A 16370-nucleotide genomic window follows, 5' to 3' on the forward strand; every position below is an offset into this window, starting at 1 on the left:
TTGTGAGACTGAAAGCAAACAAATAAAACCCCCACTGGTCTCCAGAAAGGTTTGGAGTGCGGTCACTGATCCGCCCGGATTTAATTAGACCCATTAAAGCCCTCCTGATGCTGTCACTCTGGAGAGTTTTGGATCCTCACCATCCCTTCCTGCATCGGAGATGAGGGATAATACACCTGGGAAATGAGGCCAGACAGAGCCAGGCACATCCACATCCGTGTGTGGTTCCAGCTCTGCGCTGGATCCTGGCTCTGGCGACACCAGGTCTGGCTTTCCTGCATCCCTAATCAATTCCAGGAAAACCCCTGCTGGTCCTGAGTGCCCTCAGAGGGTCCCTCTGTGGGGCAGGTCAGGGTGAAAGGTGCTGCTGATCCCAGCCCTGGGATGCTCAACCCCACGAGGGGTTTGGAGAGGTCGGACAAGGCAGGGCAAGGTCGGGTAAAGCTCCCGCATTCCCCCTTGGTGTGAGCGCCGGGAATTTGGGAGATGTCTTTGCTCACAGCCAGGGCAGTGCTGCTGGCCACCCAGGAGCCCCTTCCCGGCCCGACGGCTGGAAAGTCTCCAGTGTGCTTCCCGAGACACTGCAGTGACTCATCCGCCTCGGGTTTACTACGGAATAATTTAAGGAGCTTTTTTCAGCCCCTGCCCACCACAGGAAAGCCCCTGGGGCGGCCATCCCAGGGCGGGAGGAACGGGAGGGCTTTTGGAAACCCACGTGTCCTGGGTGGAGGGAATAATCCGGCTCCTTTTGGCGTGCTTGGGGACCAGTTTGTGTCAGAGAATCGCAGCCGTGAAATGTTTTGGGTTGGAAAGGACCTTAAATATCATCTCCTTCCAACCCCCTGCCAAGGGCAGGGACACCTTCCACTATCCCAGGTTGTTCCAAGCCCCATCCGCTTAACCTTGAAAATTTCCAAGGATGGGCAGTGACTGCCCTCCCCCTCCCCACAAACCAGCAGCTTCCCCAAATGTCCCTTTTCCATCAATTCCTCATCCAGCAGGATGTCTCCGTACGCACCTCTCACCCTCTCCCTGCTACAGGGGGACAGCCCTGCTGGGGAGACTTTTTTTTATTGCTGTTTTTAAAAATATTTGTGCGTATGCAAACCTCTCCCTCATCCAAAACTCCGCCGATCCCGCTCCAAACCCGCCCCGGGACTCGCCCATCTGCACGGTATTAAATTACTTGGGGCTTAAAAAGCTGTAGGAATCCCAGCCGACCCCCCAGGCCATGCCTGGCTCACACAGGCATCCCAACCCCTGCTGCATTCAGAGAGGTGCATGTTCAGCCTGGCAGCCGGTTTGCATCAGTACCTTGCCAAAAAAGTGATTTATTTTTTCCTTTTCCCCTCCTCAAGGTCCTGGAGGGGGGTCAGCAAGGGAGGAACATCATCCCCCTGGCCCTGCTGCTGTTGGAGAGCTGGAGTTGTCCCATTTTCAGGCATCTCTGCCACTTTTTTTGTTAAATGGAGATTGGAGCAGCCCTGTTGGCTTTGAATCTCCCTCCCCATCATGTGCTTACCGCTGGAAGTTGGAAATAATTCCTCTTTCCCAAGCACAGCCACGGGTTTGTGGATGCCAGGCAGTCAGAGCTTTTCCTCCCTGAGGCTGAGTCACCCCGGGGGATGGGGACACCCACGGGCTGGCTTCTCCTGGGTTTTGGTTTGGGTTTTAAATTGGATTACTCCTATGATTACCCAAAAGAAACAACCACAGCCAGATTTCCCTGTGTCAGCAAAAGAAATCTCCGTGTCTTTTTCCAGTGCTGGAGCTGCAGGAACTGGGGCTGGCTGTGCCAAGACCCTCCTCATCCTCTGCTGCTGGGTTTGATGCCCAGACACCCCAAAGCCACCTGGCCTGTGATTCCCACATCACTGGAAACCCTCTGTGCCCACCACATCCTGGTTTTCCTTTGGTTCAGGATCATGGAGCAAACAACCACAAACCTCCTTGTCCTCTCTGCTGCCTGTCCCTGAGGAGGATCATCCTTCCCTTCCCGTGGGCTCCAGCTCTCATCATTTCCCTCCTTGATCCCTTTTCCAGTGTGCTCCTCACGCTTTCCCCTCACCCCTGTCCATCCTCAGTGTGTGGCCACTCCCATCTGTGCCCTGTTTTATCTGGTGTTTCTCCAGATTTTAGGAGAACCACATCATTTTTTACCCCGCTCCGCTCCAACATCTCATTACCACTTGCATCTTTTCATCCAAGGAGAAAGGAAGTTTTCATCTAGGAAAGATCCTGGAAAACCCAGCAGAAAACTCCTGGAAAACTCCTTTGGATCACCTCGAACCCCCTGTGACCCCTGTGCAGCTCCAGCACCGCTTCTCCCAGCTCCTGCCCTCGGGGGGCCATGTGGGGAAGGGCTGTGGTTTGTCACAAGCACATTCTTCTTTCTTTCAGGATTTTTCATAGAGCAGCACAGAGGAAAGAAAAACAATTTCTATTTCTCCCCCTTGTTTTTCCCATGTGGAATGTGCTTGGAGAATTGTTTACCTGGGGTGATTGCTTGGTTGGATTCTGGTGAGGATTGTTTGAGCCTGGTGGCCAATCCAACCCACCTGTGGCTGCACTCTCAGAGAGGGGCACGAGTTGTGAGTTTGATATGGTAGTTAGAACAAGTAGGTTTGTAGTGTTTAGTATCTCCTTTAAATGGTATATTAATGTATTATAGCATAGTTATAATAAAGAAATCATTCAGCCTTCTGAGCTGGAGTCAGACATCAGCATTTCTTCCCACTGGGTTCACCTGCATTTACAGTAGTGGTTGACAGCAGCCTCTGCCTTCCCATGGCCCTTCCCCGACCTCCTCTGCTTTTCTGCTCAGCATTTCCTGCCTCATCACCTCCCCCAGCTCCATCCAAGCCCTGCAGCGGTGCCTGGGGACGGACAGACGGACAGACCGAGGGCACTCGGTCCATCCTTTCACCTCCCCGTCCTGCCTAAGCTCAGGCTGGGCAATGGGAGGTGAATGTTTTCGGGGAGCCATGCCCATCACACACCCAGCTTTGGAGCTGCTCCAGCGCTGCTGCTGCATCCTGGTGCTGCCTGCCAGGAGCGCGCTCGCCGCCCTCCGCTCGCGTGCCTCGGAGCTGCCCGGACTTGCTGCATCCCAAAGAAGGAGCCCGGGGGTGTGGGGCAGGATTGGGAGCATCCCTGGCATGTCCTGGGTGCTGCTGCTGGAGTGGGAGGAATTGCCTTATCCTGGATTTTATGGAGCAAGGGTGCAGCCAGTCCCAGGGTACGTGGTGTGAAAGGAGCAGTGCGGAAATGGGGAGATGAATTTGTGCCAGGGGAGGCTTAGATTGGATATTAGGGAAAACATTAGGGGATATTAGGGGAGTTTCCTTGATGGAATGGATGGTCAGGCACTGGGAACAGGCTGCCAGGGTAGCAGTGGAGCCTCTGGAGGGATGTAAAAGCTTTGTGGATGTGGCAGCTGGGGACATGGTTTAGTGGTGGGTTCAGCGGAGATCCTGTGATTCCCTGAATCCCTGGGCTGCTTCCCACTGCCTGGCCAGGGAGTGGGATCTACAGGGGACCTAATGGGGGCTCCAGGAGAGCAGGAGAGGGACTTGGACAAGGGCCTGGAGTGACAGGACACAGGGAATGGCTTCCCACTGACCAAGGGCAGGGATAGATGGGATATTGGGAAGGAATTCTTCCCTGTGAGGGCAGTGAGGACCTGGCACAGGGTGCCCAGAGCAGCTGTGGCTGCTCCTGGATCCCTGGAAATGTTCCAGGCCAGGTTGGACAGGGCTTGGAGCAACCTGGGATAGTGGAAGGGGTCCCTGCCCTTGGCAGGAGGTGGAACGAGCTGAGCTTTAAGGTCCCTTCCAACCCAAACCATTCCAGATTTTTTAAACTTTTTGTTGCTTTTTGGTGGCATTTGTTTCAGCAAACTTGGGATAAGGCAGCAGGAGGGAGCCCAAGGCTGGCATGGGATGGCTTCATCCTATGGAGTTGTTTATGGCCTTTCCATAGCACAAGTAGACCCCAAAAACCAGGAGTGGCAGCTGAATGTTAAATAGAAGATTTGACTTTTATTTAAAATAAAATGTATTTGAACATAGTCTTGATACCACGGACTATGGGAACGCAACGCTGGATATTCCTTGGCATTAGGTGGGCACAGGACCCCTCCTCGTTAGCGTTAATGTGGGAATGGCTTAATGAACCTGGCAGTCCTGGCCCCAGGGATCAGCTACTGAGGGTGTTGTGGCACAGCTCTGGAATCCCCTTTAACTTAGATCAAAATTTACTGGACTGAAATTGTATTTTTTGTGGGTTTTTTATTCCTTGGTTTGTCCCCGTACCCCTTCCAGACATCCTACAGTTACTGCTGATCTATGCAATATCCTAGCTGGCTTGTGAGACTAGTTACAAAAACTGTACAACTTTATAAAATTTGTGGTTTTTTACATTAGTTACACAAAAACCTTTACTTCATAAACCTTTTACTTCATATCGTAATGAAAAAATTTGCATATCAGAGGCAGAACAGTGACTATGCTGGTGAATACTAAAAGTGTCATAATACAATACGGTGTACAAATAAAATTAAAAAAAAAGACAATATAAATGATTATCAAAAGGCAAGTTAAACAAATAAAACCAAGCTATAACAGACTAACAGAAGATCATCTTCGAGGCCACAAAAACTATCCTCAAAGTCATGTTAGGCACCTTCAGAGTCCTGGTGTAGTGTGAGAGGAGAGATGGCAGCTCTGCTTGGGAGCAGGACGACTTCAAACAGGTCAAATGTACAGAATAAAAACACAAAAAAAAAGGAAATAAAACACTCATGCATTAAACATGATAAATAGACTTCATATAGGTTAGCCCTGGATGGCTTTACAAGAAGATGGCTTAGAGTTCTCTTCAAAAGTTGGCTTTTTTTAAGTCAGTTAAATCTTTATCCCGATCTGCCCATCGGAGTCTGGATCTGTGGGTCACCGTCACCCTGCCCAGACATGGTCTGGTTATAGCAAATTAACAGAAGTGCTCATTAGTGCACACAGATTAACTGGTCTGGTAATGCAAAAAAAAAAAAAAAAAACCAAAAAACCAACAAACAAAAAAAACCACCAAAAAGAAAAAAAAACAACAACAAAAAAAACCAAAAAAAACCCCAAGAAACAAACAAACAACAATAAAAAAAAAAACAACAAAAAAACCAACCAAAAGTCCAATTGTTTAAAAAAAAAAAAAAAAGATACATTTCAAGCTTACTTTATTAAGCAGCATTATCTCAAAGGACAGCTTTGGAAAGTTAAACATGAATATGGCCATGGGGGTTCCTGCGGGGCGAGGCTGGCGGGGCTCACACCCAGCCACTGGTCAGTTTGTAGAACATCTCCTCGTCCAGGCTCTCGTTCTGGTCCTTGGCCCGCGTGGACAGGAAGATGTAGCCCCCGATGAACTCGTGCACCACCTTGCAATCCACCTCGGTGCAGATGAACGACACCCGCACCTCGTCCGCGAACTCCACCGTCACCTGCACGGGCACACAGAGCTCAGCCCCGCCCTGGCCGTCCCCAGGGAACTGCTTCTTCCCTTCCCCCTGGTTCTTCTGGGAGCTCAGATGCTTTTCTAGTGCCTAAGCGGAATTTTGTGGTGCCAATGTAGGAGTGAGGCCAGAGGAAGCCAAGGGCTGGAGCTCCTCTGCTCTGGAGCTTGGCTGGGAGAACTGGGAATGTTCACCTGGAGAGGAGAAGGCTCCAGGGAGAGCTCAGAGCCCCTTGCAGGGCCTGGAGGGGCTCCAGGAGAGCTGGAGAGGGGCTGGGGACAAGGGATGGAGGGACAGGACACAGGGAATGGCTCCCACTGCCAGAGGGCAGGGATGGATGGGAGACTGGGAATTGGGAATTCCTCTCTGTGAGGGTGGTGAGGCCCTGGCACAGGGTACCCAGAGAAGCTGTGGCTGCCCCTGGATCCCTGGCAGTGCCCAAGGCCAGGTTGGACAGGGCTTGGAGCACCCTGGGACAATGGAAGGTGTCCCTGCCATGGCAGGGGGTGGAAGGAGTTGATCTTTAGGGTCCCTCCCATCCCAAACCATTCTGGGATCCTGTGAGTGGTAATTTGGCCTTGAGGATCCTAATGAGTTCCTTCCCCCTTTAAATGTCCTATGACTCTTATTCAAATATTTAGGTACTGAAATACTGAAATATTGCCTTTTTATTGTTTTCTATTTATTTATCCATTCATTTATTTATTTAAATTACCATTACCCCTTGTATTCCCCCCATGACTCAGAAACAATCCCCCAGTGTTTCCACCTCTCCATGGTGAGAATGTGGCCACACTTTCCCTGCTTCCAGAGAAAACAGGGATTGGGCACAGACCTGTTGAAGTCTGGGCTCTCTTTCCACTTTTCCCTGGTTCTCTAAGTTGAATTTTGGCCACTGAAATACCTGAGGGGGGCTGGGGGAGCTCATTCTGGAGTGACTGAACAAACCATTCATTTATTGATGCTCATTCTCTTTTTGTCCCCCCATCACTGACAGCTCTGCAGGAGGGATGGGGATTCCCAGCAGAGTATCCAAGCTGGATAATTGGGATATCTGGGCTTGCAACTGAGTCAAAACAATGACTCTGAGGCAGAGGGGGAAGCCGAGTAATTTTTCCAGCAACTCTTAATGAGCTGCAAACTGCAGGAGAACAGCCCTCACGTATCCCTGACAGTTTTAATTGTGTGTTCTGCCAAAAAGGAGCCCCAAAATCTGTGCATCCAAATGTAACAGCAGGGGGAAGCCCATCTCAGAGCCTGGGGAAGAAACTGCTCAGTTTTGTTTGCTATTTACATGAAAGTCTGAGTTGCACAGCAAATGAAAGGGATTTTAGTATGGATAAGGCCCTGTCTATTTGTGTTATGGGTTAGGATGGAGCCCGAGCATCAGTGCTGAGGTTTCACTTCACGTAATTGTGTGGGGTTCAGAGAACAGAGAAAACAATTCCTGGTACAGGAGAGAAAGACTCAGGGCTTTTTCTTAAGGGTCACACACAACTCCACCAGTGCCTAAAGGGGCTCCAGGAGAGCTGGAGAGGGACTGGGGACAAGGGATGGAGGGACAGGACACAGGGAATGGCTCCCAGTGCCAGAGGGCAGGGCTGGATGGGAGATTGGGAACTGGGAATTCCTGGCTGGGAGGATGGTGAGGCCCTGGCACAGGGTGCCCAGAGCAGCTGTGGCTGCCCCTGGATCCCTGGAAGTGTCCAAGGCCAGGCTGGACGGGGCTTGGAGCAACCTGTGACAGTGGAAGGCCCATGGCAGGGGGCTGGAACAAGGTGAGTTTTAAGGTCCCTTCCAACCCAACCCATTTGGGATTCCAGGACTCCAGGAGTGGTTCCTGTCTCACTGACAGGAGCGGGGCAGAGCACGGGGCGTCAGACACCATCTCACCATTTTGATCTCCCAGTTGACGTTCCACTGTTTCATGTTGCTGAAGCGCCAGGTCTTGACGGCGTCGCCCGTGCTGGCGTCCATGCGGATCAGGCGGTTGTAGGCGATGCCGATCAGCTCATCCTTCTTCCCACCCTGGAACCTGGCAGAGGGATTGAGAAAAGCACGCCTGTGAGGCACACGAACCCAGCAGCTGAGTTTACTTGTAAAATCGTTTTTATAAATCAGAGCAGCTCATGTTTTTCATTTCAGCTGCAGCGCGACTTCCCCAGCCAAGGATGTGCACAGGGATGTCCTTGCCCATGGCAGGGGATTGGGATGAGATGATCTTTGAGGTCCCTTCCAACCCAACTCAACCCAACCCAACCCAACCCAACCCAATCCAACCCAACCCAACACAACCCAACCCAAGGCAACCCAATCCAATCCAATGCAACCCAGTGCAACCCAACCCAACCCAACGCAACCCAACCCAAAGCAGCCCAAGGCAACCCAACCCAACCCAACCCAACCCAAAGCAGCCCAATCCAACCCAACCCAACGCAACCCAGTGCAACCCAATCCAACACAAGGCAACCCAACCCAATGCAATCCAATCCAAGCCAACCCCAACGCAACCCAACCCAACCCAACCAAACACAACCCAACCCAACCCAACCCAACCCAACCCAACCCAACCCGCTCCACGATGATTCCAGGGTATTTAACCCCCTCCCTGCATCCATGAAGGAAACTCCTCCAGCCCAGCCCCGCAGCCCCACCCACCTCGCGTTGAAGTGCGTGATGCCGAACTCCGGCAGCGACTGCCAGGCTTGGATAAAGCGCATCTTGGCCTCGATGAGGCTCATCTGGGCCACGTTCTGGTGAGCCTCCAGGATGCGCGCCGTGATCTGCGGGCGGCGAGACACAGCCGGGTCAGGGGACAGGGGACCTCGGTGCCACCTCCGCTGCCGCGCGCGCGGGAGCGGCTTGGGAGCCGCCGCGGATCCGAGCGCGGACAATCAATAATTCCTCCCCTGAGGCTTTATTTCAGCTCCGACTGCTCGGAGCCCACGTGGAGCTTCCCATCTCCAGATACAGGAAAGCAAATACAGATCAGAGCTGTCTGGAGGCAAAGAGCCACTCATGCTCTCGGGAACTTTAAGGAGGTGAGCGAACAACAAGGCAATTTTGTGGTGCAGGGTTTCCAGTTTCACCCCATAAATCACTGGGGACCATTATAAAAACCTACCAGGGCCCAAATGTCACGGGGAGGGTGCAGGTTTTGTTAGTGCTTTCACTGCTGCTGTCTAAACCAAAGGGGTTCTAGATTAAGTTTATTTTAAGTTTATCTTAATTTTATTGTTGCTGTCACTTACCAAGTCTCTTACATAGCCTGGCTGAAGATGGCAAGGCGAAATGAAAATATAAAAAAAAGAAAAGGAGGCAGAAAGAAAAAAAAGCAATCAGAAATATGGCAACAAAGCAAAGAAAAAGTGTAAATTAACTGCAAACCAAAGTTCAAGCAAAAAAAAAAAACAAAAACAAAAAAACCAAAAACAAACCACATGCACAATTCCTTAGGTGGAAAAGCAGCCAAAGGGAGTGTGAGCAGGGACAAACGAGCAGAGATTTGCCGCTCATGCCAGCCCTGCTGGAGCACTGGAGTGATCCCAGCTGGGCCCTGGCATTGTGGAGAGATGCTTTTGGTCCTGAGATAGTTTGAGATGGATTTCAGGAAAAGGCTCTTCCCCAGAGGGTGCTGGGCATGGCCCCGAGGCTGCCAGAGCTCCAGGAGCATTTGGACAGCGCTGCCAGGGATGCCCAGGGTGGGATTGCTGGGGGATCTGTGCAGGGCCAGGAGCTGGACTCTGATCCTTGTGGATCCCTTCCCACTCAGGATATTCTGTGATTCCGTGGTCCTGCTGGGGGGTGAAGGGGAGGGTGAAGCTGCCAGTTCAGAGGTGGGTTCATGGCTTCATTTTCCTCCCCATGTCTCTGCACAAATTCAAGGCCACTCTCTGGCTGGGGAAGCTCGAGAGGAAGCTCAGCACACTCTGAGCTCAGCAGATCCTTCTATTTGGGATATGTGGAGAAATGATTGGGATGCTGCTTGGGATAACAAGGGAACATCAGCTGTGCTTCTCAGAGATGTGTCTGCCCTTGCTGGCTCTGACACCAAACTCTGGCAGGGCACCTGGAAACTCTGAAAATCCCTATTTTGGGTCGGTTTTTGCTTATTTTCGTTTAGGATTTGGTGCTTCCAATCCCAACCTGCCAGCCCTACGCTGCTGCACGTGGAGACAAACATCACCCCAGTGGGTTTGGGGCTGGTGAGGACCCAGAGCCTCCATAAATCCACAGCCAATTCCCATTCCAGCACCTCCCGTGGGCTGCACAGCCTCCTCCTCCTCCTCCCCCTCCTTCCCTGTGCCTCGGAAGGACCCTTGTGGTCAAATTCCTGACATTCCTGCAGCCTCCATCCCTCATTCCTCTCAGCAAACACCCTCTGCTGCTCCAAGCTTTGCCTCTGGCCACCAAGGAAAAGAAAATCCTAAATCCACTGCTTAGCTGATGCCTATGAGGGCCCTGGTGTCCACACCATGGCCACATCCTGACTGGGATCATCCCCATCGTGCCCATCCCCACGATTCCATGGACTTTATTTTTATAACCAGGATACCTGCACAGTAAGCAAGTTTTCCAAGCTAATATTTTTCCAGGTGTCTCTGTTTTACCAGAAACCTAGAAAGTATTATATATATATAAATAAATATATCTATATATATATATATGTTAAAATAGTATATTTATGCAGCCTCTCCTCCATCCAAGGGGATATAAAGGCTTATTCAGGAGAATAATAAGGGCTATATAAAATATAACTCCACTGCCAGGAAATCATCGTGCTGTGCCAATAAAAAGTTATATTTTTCCGGCTTCTCTGACTTGCAGCCTTCTTCTGGGCTTGGAGAAATCATATCCAGCCCCAGCCAGCAGCCTGAAGGATTTAAGTCACCAAAAGGCCATGGAGCAATGCTTGCCTTATTTTTTGCTGCTGTTCTGACATATAATTCTCTTTGAGAGAATCCTGCACTTATTCCCAGTGCGGAACAGTTCAGCCCTGTCAGGCAGGGATCGGATGGAGCGTGGATGGAGTTCAAGCACGAGTCACAGCAACTCAAAACCAAAGCAATGTTCCAAGGACTGGCATTTGGAAGCAGTGGAGAAGCAAAGAGAGAAATATGCAAACCGTGTTACAGCCAAGTGTGGATAAAGCACTGCAAGCAACTGCAACTCCGCTGATCCCGGGGATTTCTCCATGGATTCTGTGCAGGGCAAGGGGTTTTAACCCCAGCACCGGGCAGAGATGGGGCAGCTGGAGCCAAACCAGTATCAGCAGGGGCCAAACCATTCCCAGAATGTGTTTAAAATAAACATCAACCAATTTCAAACGTATTTCCAATTGAAGGTTCCCCGCCGTGTCCGTGCACTTCACACAGCACGTGGCAGAATCCCGGTGCTGGGTGCCATCCCCAGGTGCTGGATCCAAACCACACCCTTCAGTCCCACCTCATTTTAGTAACCACGTGCATCCCAGTGAGCGAGGACATCCAAAACATCCAAACCACGCCGTGTTAAACACCAGCCACCGCCGGGACGCGTGTCCAGCCCAACCGATGCCGACGGCAGCACCTACCTGCTTGTTCTTGTACTTCTTCAGGTAGCGAGGGGAGACCAGGCACTCGGGGTTGATGTCGGTGTTGATCTGCTCCGGGATCAGCTGCGGGTCTGGGTTCAAATGCTGCATTTTCAGGAAGGACAGGATGTTCTGCACTTCCATGCCGTAGGAGCTGTCGGCCATGGTCTTGCCCTTGGAGGCCAGGCGGCAGGCGGCCATCCAGCTGGCGTACTGCGTCTCCTGCGCCCCAAAACAGGGACATGTGTCTGTCACAGACATGGGGGGACCACCAGACCCCTCAAAAAACACTCCATGGAGACCCCATTCTCCTCCTAGCCTTGGGAGACTCCAGCATGCCCAAAGACAGGCAGAAACCCGACCAACATGTGGCCAAAAGCCACACAAAGCCAAAGCTGATTTTCTGCTCCAAACTCACAGGTGACTTGGAGCACATTTGGAATGCTGAGATCAGACAGGTGAAAGCATTTTCTATTTGTTTTTTAAAGAACAGCCCCTGAGCAGGATGGTGAGAAAAGGTTGAAGAGGTGTCCAGTCCAAGAGATGAACTTACGTTGTCGCAGCGCAGCCAAATCTCGTTCATCCCCTCCGCCACCGGAATCAGGAGTTTGATGTTGAACTTCTGGCCAGAGATGTTCACATCAGGGGTAACTTCACATCCTGCAATGAGGGAGATGGTGTTTAGCAGGGGTGCGAGGAACTATGATTTAAAAAGTGGCAAAGAAAGAGAAAATAGGAAAAGAAAGAGCAAAGCTCCCCGACTCAAGGGTTGCTGGTGGCATCTCAGTGCTGCCAAAGGTTTGTCCCACCTTTTTTTCTCTGATGGGATGGACACTCCACACAGCACAGAAAAAACCTGTCCCTTTTTCCAAGTGTCAGGAAAATGGGGGGGAAAAGCAAAACCTGATCTGAAAGCTTTGAAGCAAAAGCGAACCCACAGAACTCCTGGATCCTGCTTGGAATCAGAAATGGATCCAGTGGCTGGCAAACACCCCAAAATCTTCATGAAAGGATAGGAAAAGGCGACTGGATGTGTGTTGAGTCTCACCCTGAAACCTTTCTGTGTTATTGATGAATGATGGGATGCCATGAAGTGTTTCAGGCCAGGCTGGGTGGGCTTGGAAGCCCGATTTACTGGAATGTCCCTTCCCGTGGGAGCAAGGTGGAACGGGATGGGCTTTAAAGTCCCTTCCAACCCAAACCATTCAGGGGTTCCAAGGTTTGGCTGCTGCAGCCGCAGCGAGGTGTGAGCATCCCACTCCTGGTGCCTGGAGAGAATTCCAAGTGGTTGTGTAAACACAGGGGTGATGAACCCACCCTGCCAACGCCGCCTCCCAGATTTCTGGAAAGTGCCGTTCCCAGCAGATTTGTCAAAAGCTCCCAGAAAGGTCCTGGGGGCCAGGCCTTGCTCCCACAGCAGCCTGAGGTCGCCTGGCATTCCCCCTGCTCCTGCATCCACAGGGAGAACACACGAGCTCACTGCAGCTCTGCGGCTGCCAGAGCAGGAATGTTTCACTTGACGTAAGGACAGGCAGCCACCGTAGGAATTTCAGCTCCCAACCAGCAGTGGGGAGAGGAGGAAAAATAAAGGCAGCAGAGGAAGAAAATGGTCTGTTCTTTCCAGTTTCTGCTGTGGGAGTCAGTGCAACCCTGTGGAGAACTGACAAAAAGGAGAAGGGCAGGCGGAAGGTTGGAACAAGGTTTGGAAGGTTCCCTCCAACCCAAACCGTGGTTCTCCAAGCTCTCTTCCCAAGCTTTTTGGGGTGCTCCCCCGTGGGATCACACATAATCCCACTTAGAACTCCAAGTCTGTGCCACGATATCAAACCCAGCCACCTCATTCCTTTACACACCTTTACCCAACCCCGGGATGGAATTCTCAGGCGATAAAGCAGAGGGAAAACGAGATGCAGGAGGAGCAGCCTATTCCTGGATTAAAAAGCAGCTTCTCTTACCCCAACCCTGTGCTTCTCTTACCTCTCAGGTTCATCTGGTGAGCAGGAGTCCCGTTGGATTCCTCTTTGCTTTTGTAGCAGGAGATGGAGGTATCTTTGAAGGTGCACCAGTAGGGCTTGTAGCCTTTCAACGTCAGCTTCTTGGGCCTGCAGGACACGTGGAGGGACATCTCACTTGGTCTGAGCTCCTGAAACAAGCTGCTCCCCAGGAAACCTCAGTATTTCCTCAGAATTTCAGCCCTGGCAAGCTGCTGTCAGCAGCCTGGGTTATTCCCACCCCTGCCTGGAGGCTCAGCCATTCCTTCACTGCTGGCTCAAGGAGTTGAGCTCCAATTCCAAGTTTGGAGTCTTCAATTCCAGGGAGATAATTTGGGGCAAGGTGGGGGGAGCTGGAGGACTGTGCAGTAAAAACAGAGGAGTCCATGAACCACTGCAAAATCTGCCTGTCCAGCCACCACATGAAACTGGAACCACTCTGCTCAGGCTCTGAGGGGAAGCAGCACTTCCAAGGACGTGTCAGTCACGCACACGCCTGAGTGCACTCCTTGTTTTCTTTTTAAACACTCCACAGCACAAAAGGTTCCCTTCTTTTCTACAGAAAGCATGGATTTTGCTCGATTCTGCAGGAGAACTGGTGGCCCTGCAAAGTGAAGCACCCTGAACTCATCCCAGCACAAGCCCAGAGCATTTACAGAGCCCCAAGTATCAGAATATTTTAACCTTCCCTGATTTCTAAACCTTATTCTAAGGCTGGATCTGCAGCCTCTCATGCATATCTTGTGTTTTTATCTCAGAAACAGCTGCTGAGAGTATTTTAGGTGGGATATTAAGAAGAAATCCTTCCCTGTGAGGGTGGTGAGGCCCTGGCACAGGGTGCCCAGAGAAGCTGTGGCTGCCCCTGGATCCCTGGCAGTGTTCCAGGCCGGGTTGGACGGGGCTTGGAGCAACCTGGGATAGTGGAAAATGTCCCTGCCCATGGCAAGGGTTGGAACAGGATGGTCTTTAAAGTCCATCCCAACCCCAAACACTCTGGAATTCTGTGATTTTAGCTGGTGAAGGCAGTAACCTGGCTGGCAGGGGAGAGAGAACCACCCCAAATCTCTACAGCCACACCAGGCACATGCTGGGACACATTTACAGGAGTTCAATCTATGGAATACAAGGGACAGGCACTGCTCCCCCAGTTCTCCTCCCCAGCCGAAGTGTGACAAGAGGCACATCCAAAGCTGGGACAGCTCCAAACATTGCACCATTCACACTGGATTTCTGGCACTGAAATACCACCTGAGCCCCATTTTTAGGAGCAAAGAGAATGCTGTGCTCAATCTGACAGCCTCAAACCCCAACCCCAGGGCTCAGGGCTTGCACTGAGTGAGGAAGCAGCAGCTTCTGGCTGCTCCATCCCCTGGTGCTCCAATTTGCAGGCAATTAGCTGCCGGAGTGGTGCCTAATTTGATTGGCAAATCAGCAGATCAAGGGGAAGAACAAGTTTTTTGTTTGTTTGTTTGTTCAAGGGAGGGAAAAAACAACCACTGAGGGGCTGGGCACAGCTTTGACACTTCATCTCAAATAAGCCAGACCACAAGCCCAGACAGAGGCAGAGACCTCATGAATTCACCTCTGGAGAGGGAGAAGGGGTTTTCAGAGCAGAGAGTGCCAGGTTCTGACTCCAGAACCAAACAATTCATAAAATAAAGGCTTGTTCCAGAGCTACTTCACTGTCTGCAGCTTTTTTCCTCCCCCCACTATCCTGCAGCTCTGCTGTGAAATCCCATCAGTGTTTCCAGCTTCCAGAACTTTCACTGCAGCAGGCAATAAATTGCAAAAGATGGTGGTGGCTGCCAAAAATGTTCCTCCAAGTCCAGACGCCGCCGTTCCCGGTTTCCATGAACCACCAACCAAGTCAAAGCAAGCTAAAAAAAAACCCCTAAATCCTGAGCAAGCTGGGAGAGGGGCAGAGTCAACTTAACCTGCTCCTTTTGGCATGGAGAGACCGGGATCCCAGCTGGATAGAATTCCTCCAGCCTCCTGCAGACCAGGAGAAGTCTTTGAGGGAGGTTTTTAGGTTTCACTCCTCATTTTAGGATGGTTTGGGCATTAAAGGTGTTAAAGAAACATCCAAGCACACACTGCTGGCTGTGGGATGCACCAGAGCAGGAAAACACCTTGAATTTTGTATTTAAGAACCAATCAACTTAAGTATTGAATATTTTGAATATCGTAAGGCCGGGAGATTAAAATAAAAAAAAAAAGGGAATTAAGAGGCAGGACCATTAATTATTCACAGCCATTACCAGTTCCACAAGCAGCTCTTCCCATCAGCACTTACTTGAAGACTTTAATGTAGTCAGCGAGCTCCGGGATGGAAGTGATGTCACCCTGGAAATCAAAGATTATCCCAATCACTCGGAGCAGCGGGATCAGGAGGGAAGGGATGTGCCGCAGGCGAGGGAACCAGGAGCACCATCAGGGCTTAGGGGCTGGGAAGCAGCTCCTGAGAAAGCCCCAGCCACTTCCCAGGAGAAGGCAGCAGTGAAAAGTGCAGGGCCCAGCTCTGCTGTTTTGAAAGCAGAGGACAAGGCTTGATCTTCCTTTGAGGAATTCCTGCTGCTGCCGGAGCCAATTCCCAGCCGCGGGGTCACCGGCGGTCACGGCAGCAGCGTCTGCACAGGGAATTTTCTCCTCCCTTCAGTTATTCCTGATGCTCCAAACAAAAGGGAAGAGGCACCTCTGCAGAGAATTAACTGGGATTTCTAAGCCTAGAAAGATTTTTTTTTTCCTCCTTCAAAATTTTAAAAATATTGAGTTTAAATTCCCTTTTTTTTTGCATCAGGGTGGCACTTGCAATTCCCAGGAGCTGGAAGCATAAAAAATTTCCAGGGGCAGGGAAAGGGAGGATTGCTCCAGGAGCTTCCAGTAGCAGGACAGTTTACTTTCAGTCTGCAATGAGAAACTGTTTACAGATACCACAGGGAAAAAAAATGCAGAATCTAAACAAACAATCCAGTAATTGCCCATTATCCATATTCAATTACTCGAATGCATCTGGAAATGGCTCCTGCTACAAAGCCCTACGGAAAGGGATGGGTTTTTTTGGATGAATCATTGTCCTCTTCACTCCTGTCTGGCAGGGACAGCTCCTCAGTGATGTGTTTCAAATCTGGTTTTGCAAAAGGAATTAGAAAATATGTCTTGGTGATAAAAATTTGTTGTTATTTCTGGTTCATACTGCAAAGCTCTGCTGTTGTTAATGCCAATAAAGCATCTAAGGATGGATGTAGCTTCAAAAAGATCCATCATAAACACTTAAAAAATTATATGAAGTGTAAAAGTGGAA

At 50.7% G+C, this 16370-nt stretch overlaps 1 protein-coding gene across 4 annotated transcripts in view; it reads right to left on the reverse strand.

Moving 5' to 3' along the window:
- Positions 1-4437: 4437 nt before the first annotated feature.
- Positions 4438-16370, reverse strand: part of FERMT2 (FERM domain containing kindlin 2) — a 49362-nt gene continuing 37429 nt past the window's right edge. For 2 of the 4 annotated variants that reach the window (XM_053980424.1, XM_053980422.1), the window contains 9 exons: positions 15363-15412; positions 13056-13180; positions 11632-11738; positions 11079-11300; positions 8758-8778; positions 8165-8289; positions 7400-7541; positions 5230-5494; positions 4438-4743 (listed from right to left, as the gene is read on the reverse strand). In XM_053980424.1, the coding sequence (XP_053836399.1) occupies positions 5321-5494; positions 7400-7541; positions 8165-8289; positions 8758-8778; positions 11079-11300; positions 11632-11738; positions 13056-13180; positions 15363-15412 (966 nt within the window). In that variant the 3' untranslated portion in view covers positions 4438-4743; positions 5230-5320. The remainder of the gene's footprint in view (positions 4744-5229; positions 5495-7399; positions 7542-8164; positions 8290-8757; positions 8779-11078; positions 11301-11631; positions 11739-13055; positions 13181-15362; positions 15413-16370) is intronic. The other 2 variants (XM_053980425.1, XM_053980423.1) reach the window with 1 other exon arrangement.

The sequence above is a fragment of the Vidua macroura genome, chromosome 6 (assembly GCF_024509145.1).
Source record: "Vidua macroura isolate BioBank_ID:100142 chromosome 6, ASM2450914v1, whole genome shotgun sequence".
Taxonomy (NCBI): Eukaryota; Metazoa; Chordata; class Aves; order Passeriformes; family Viduidae; genus Vidua; species Vidua macroura.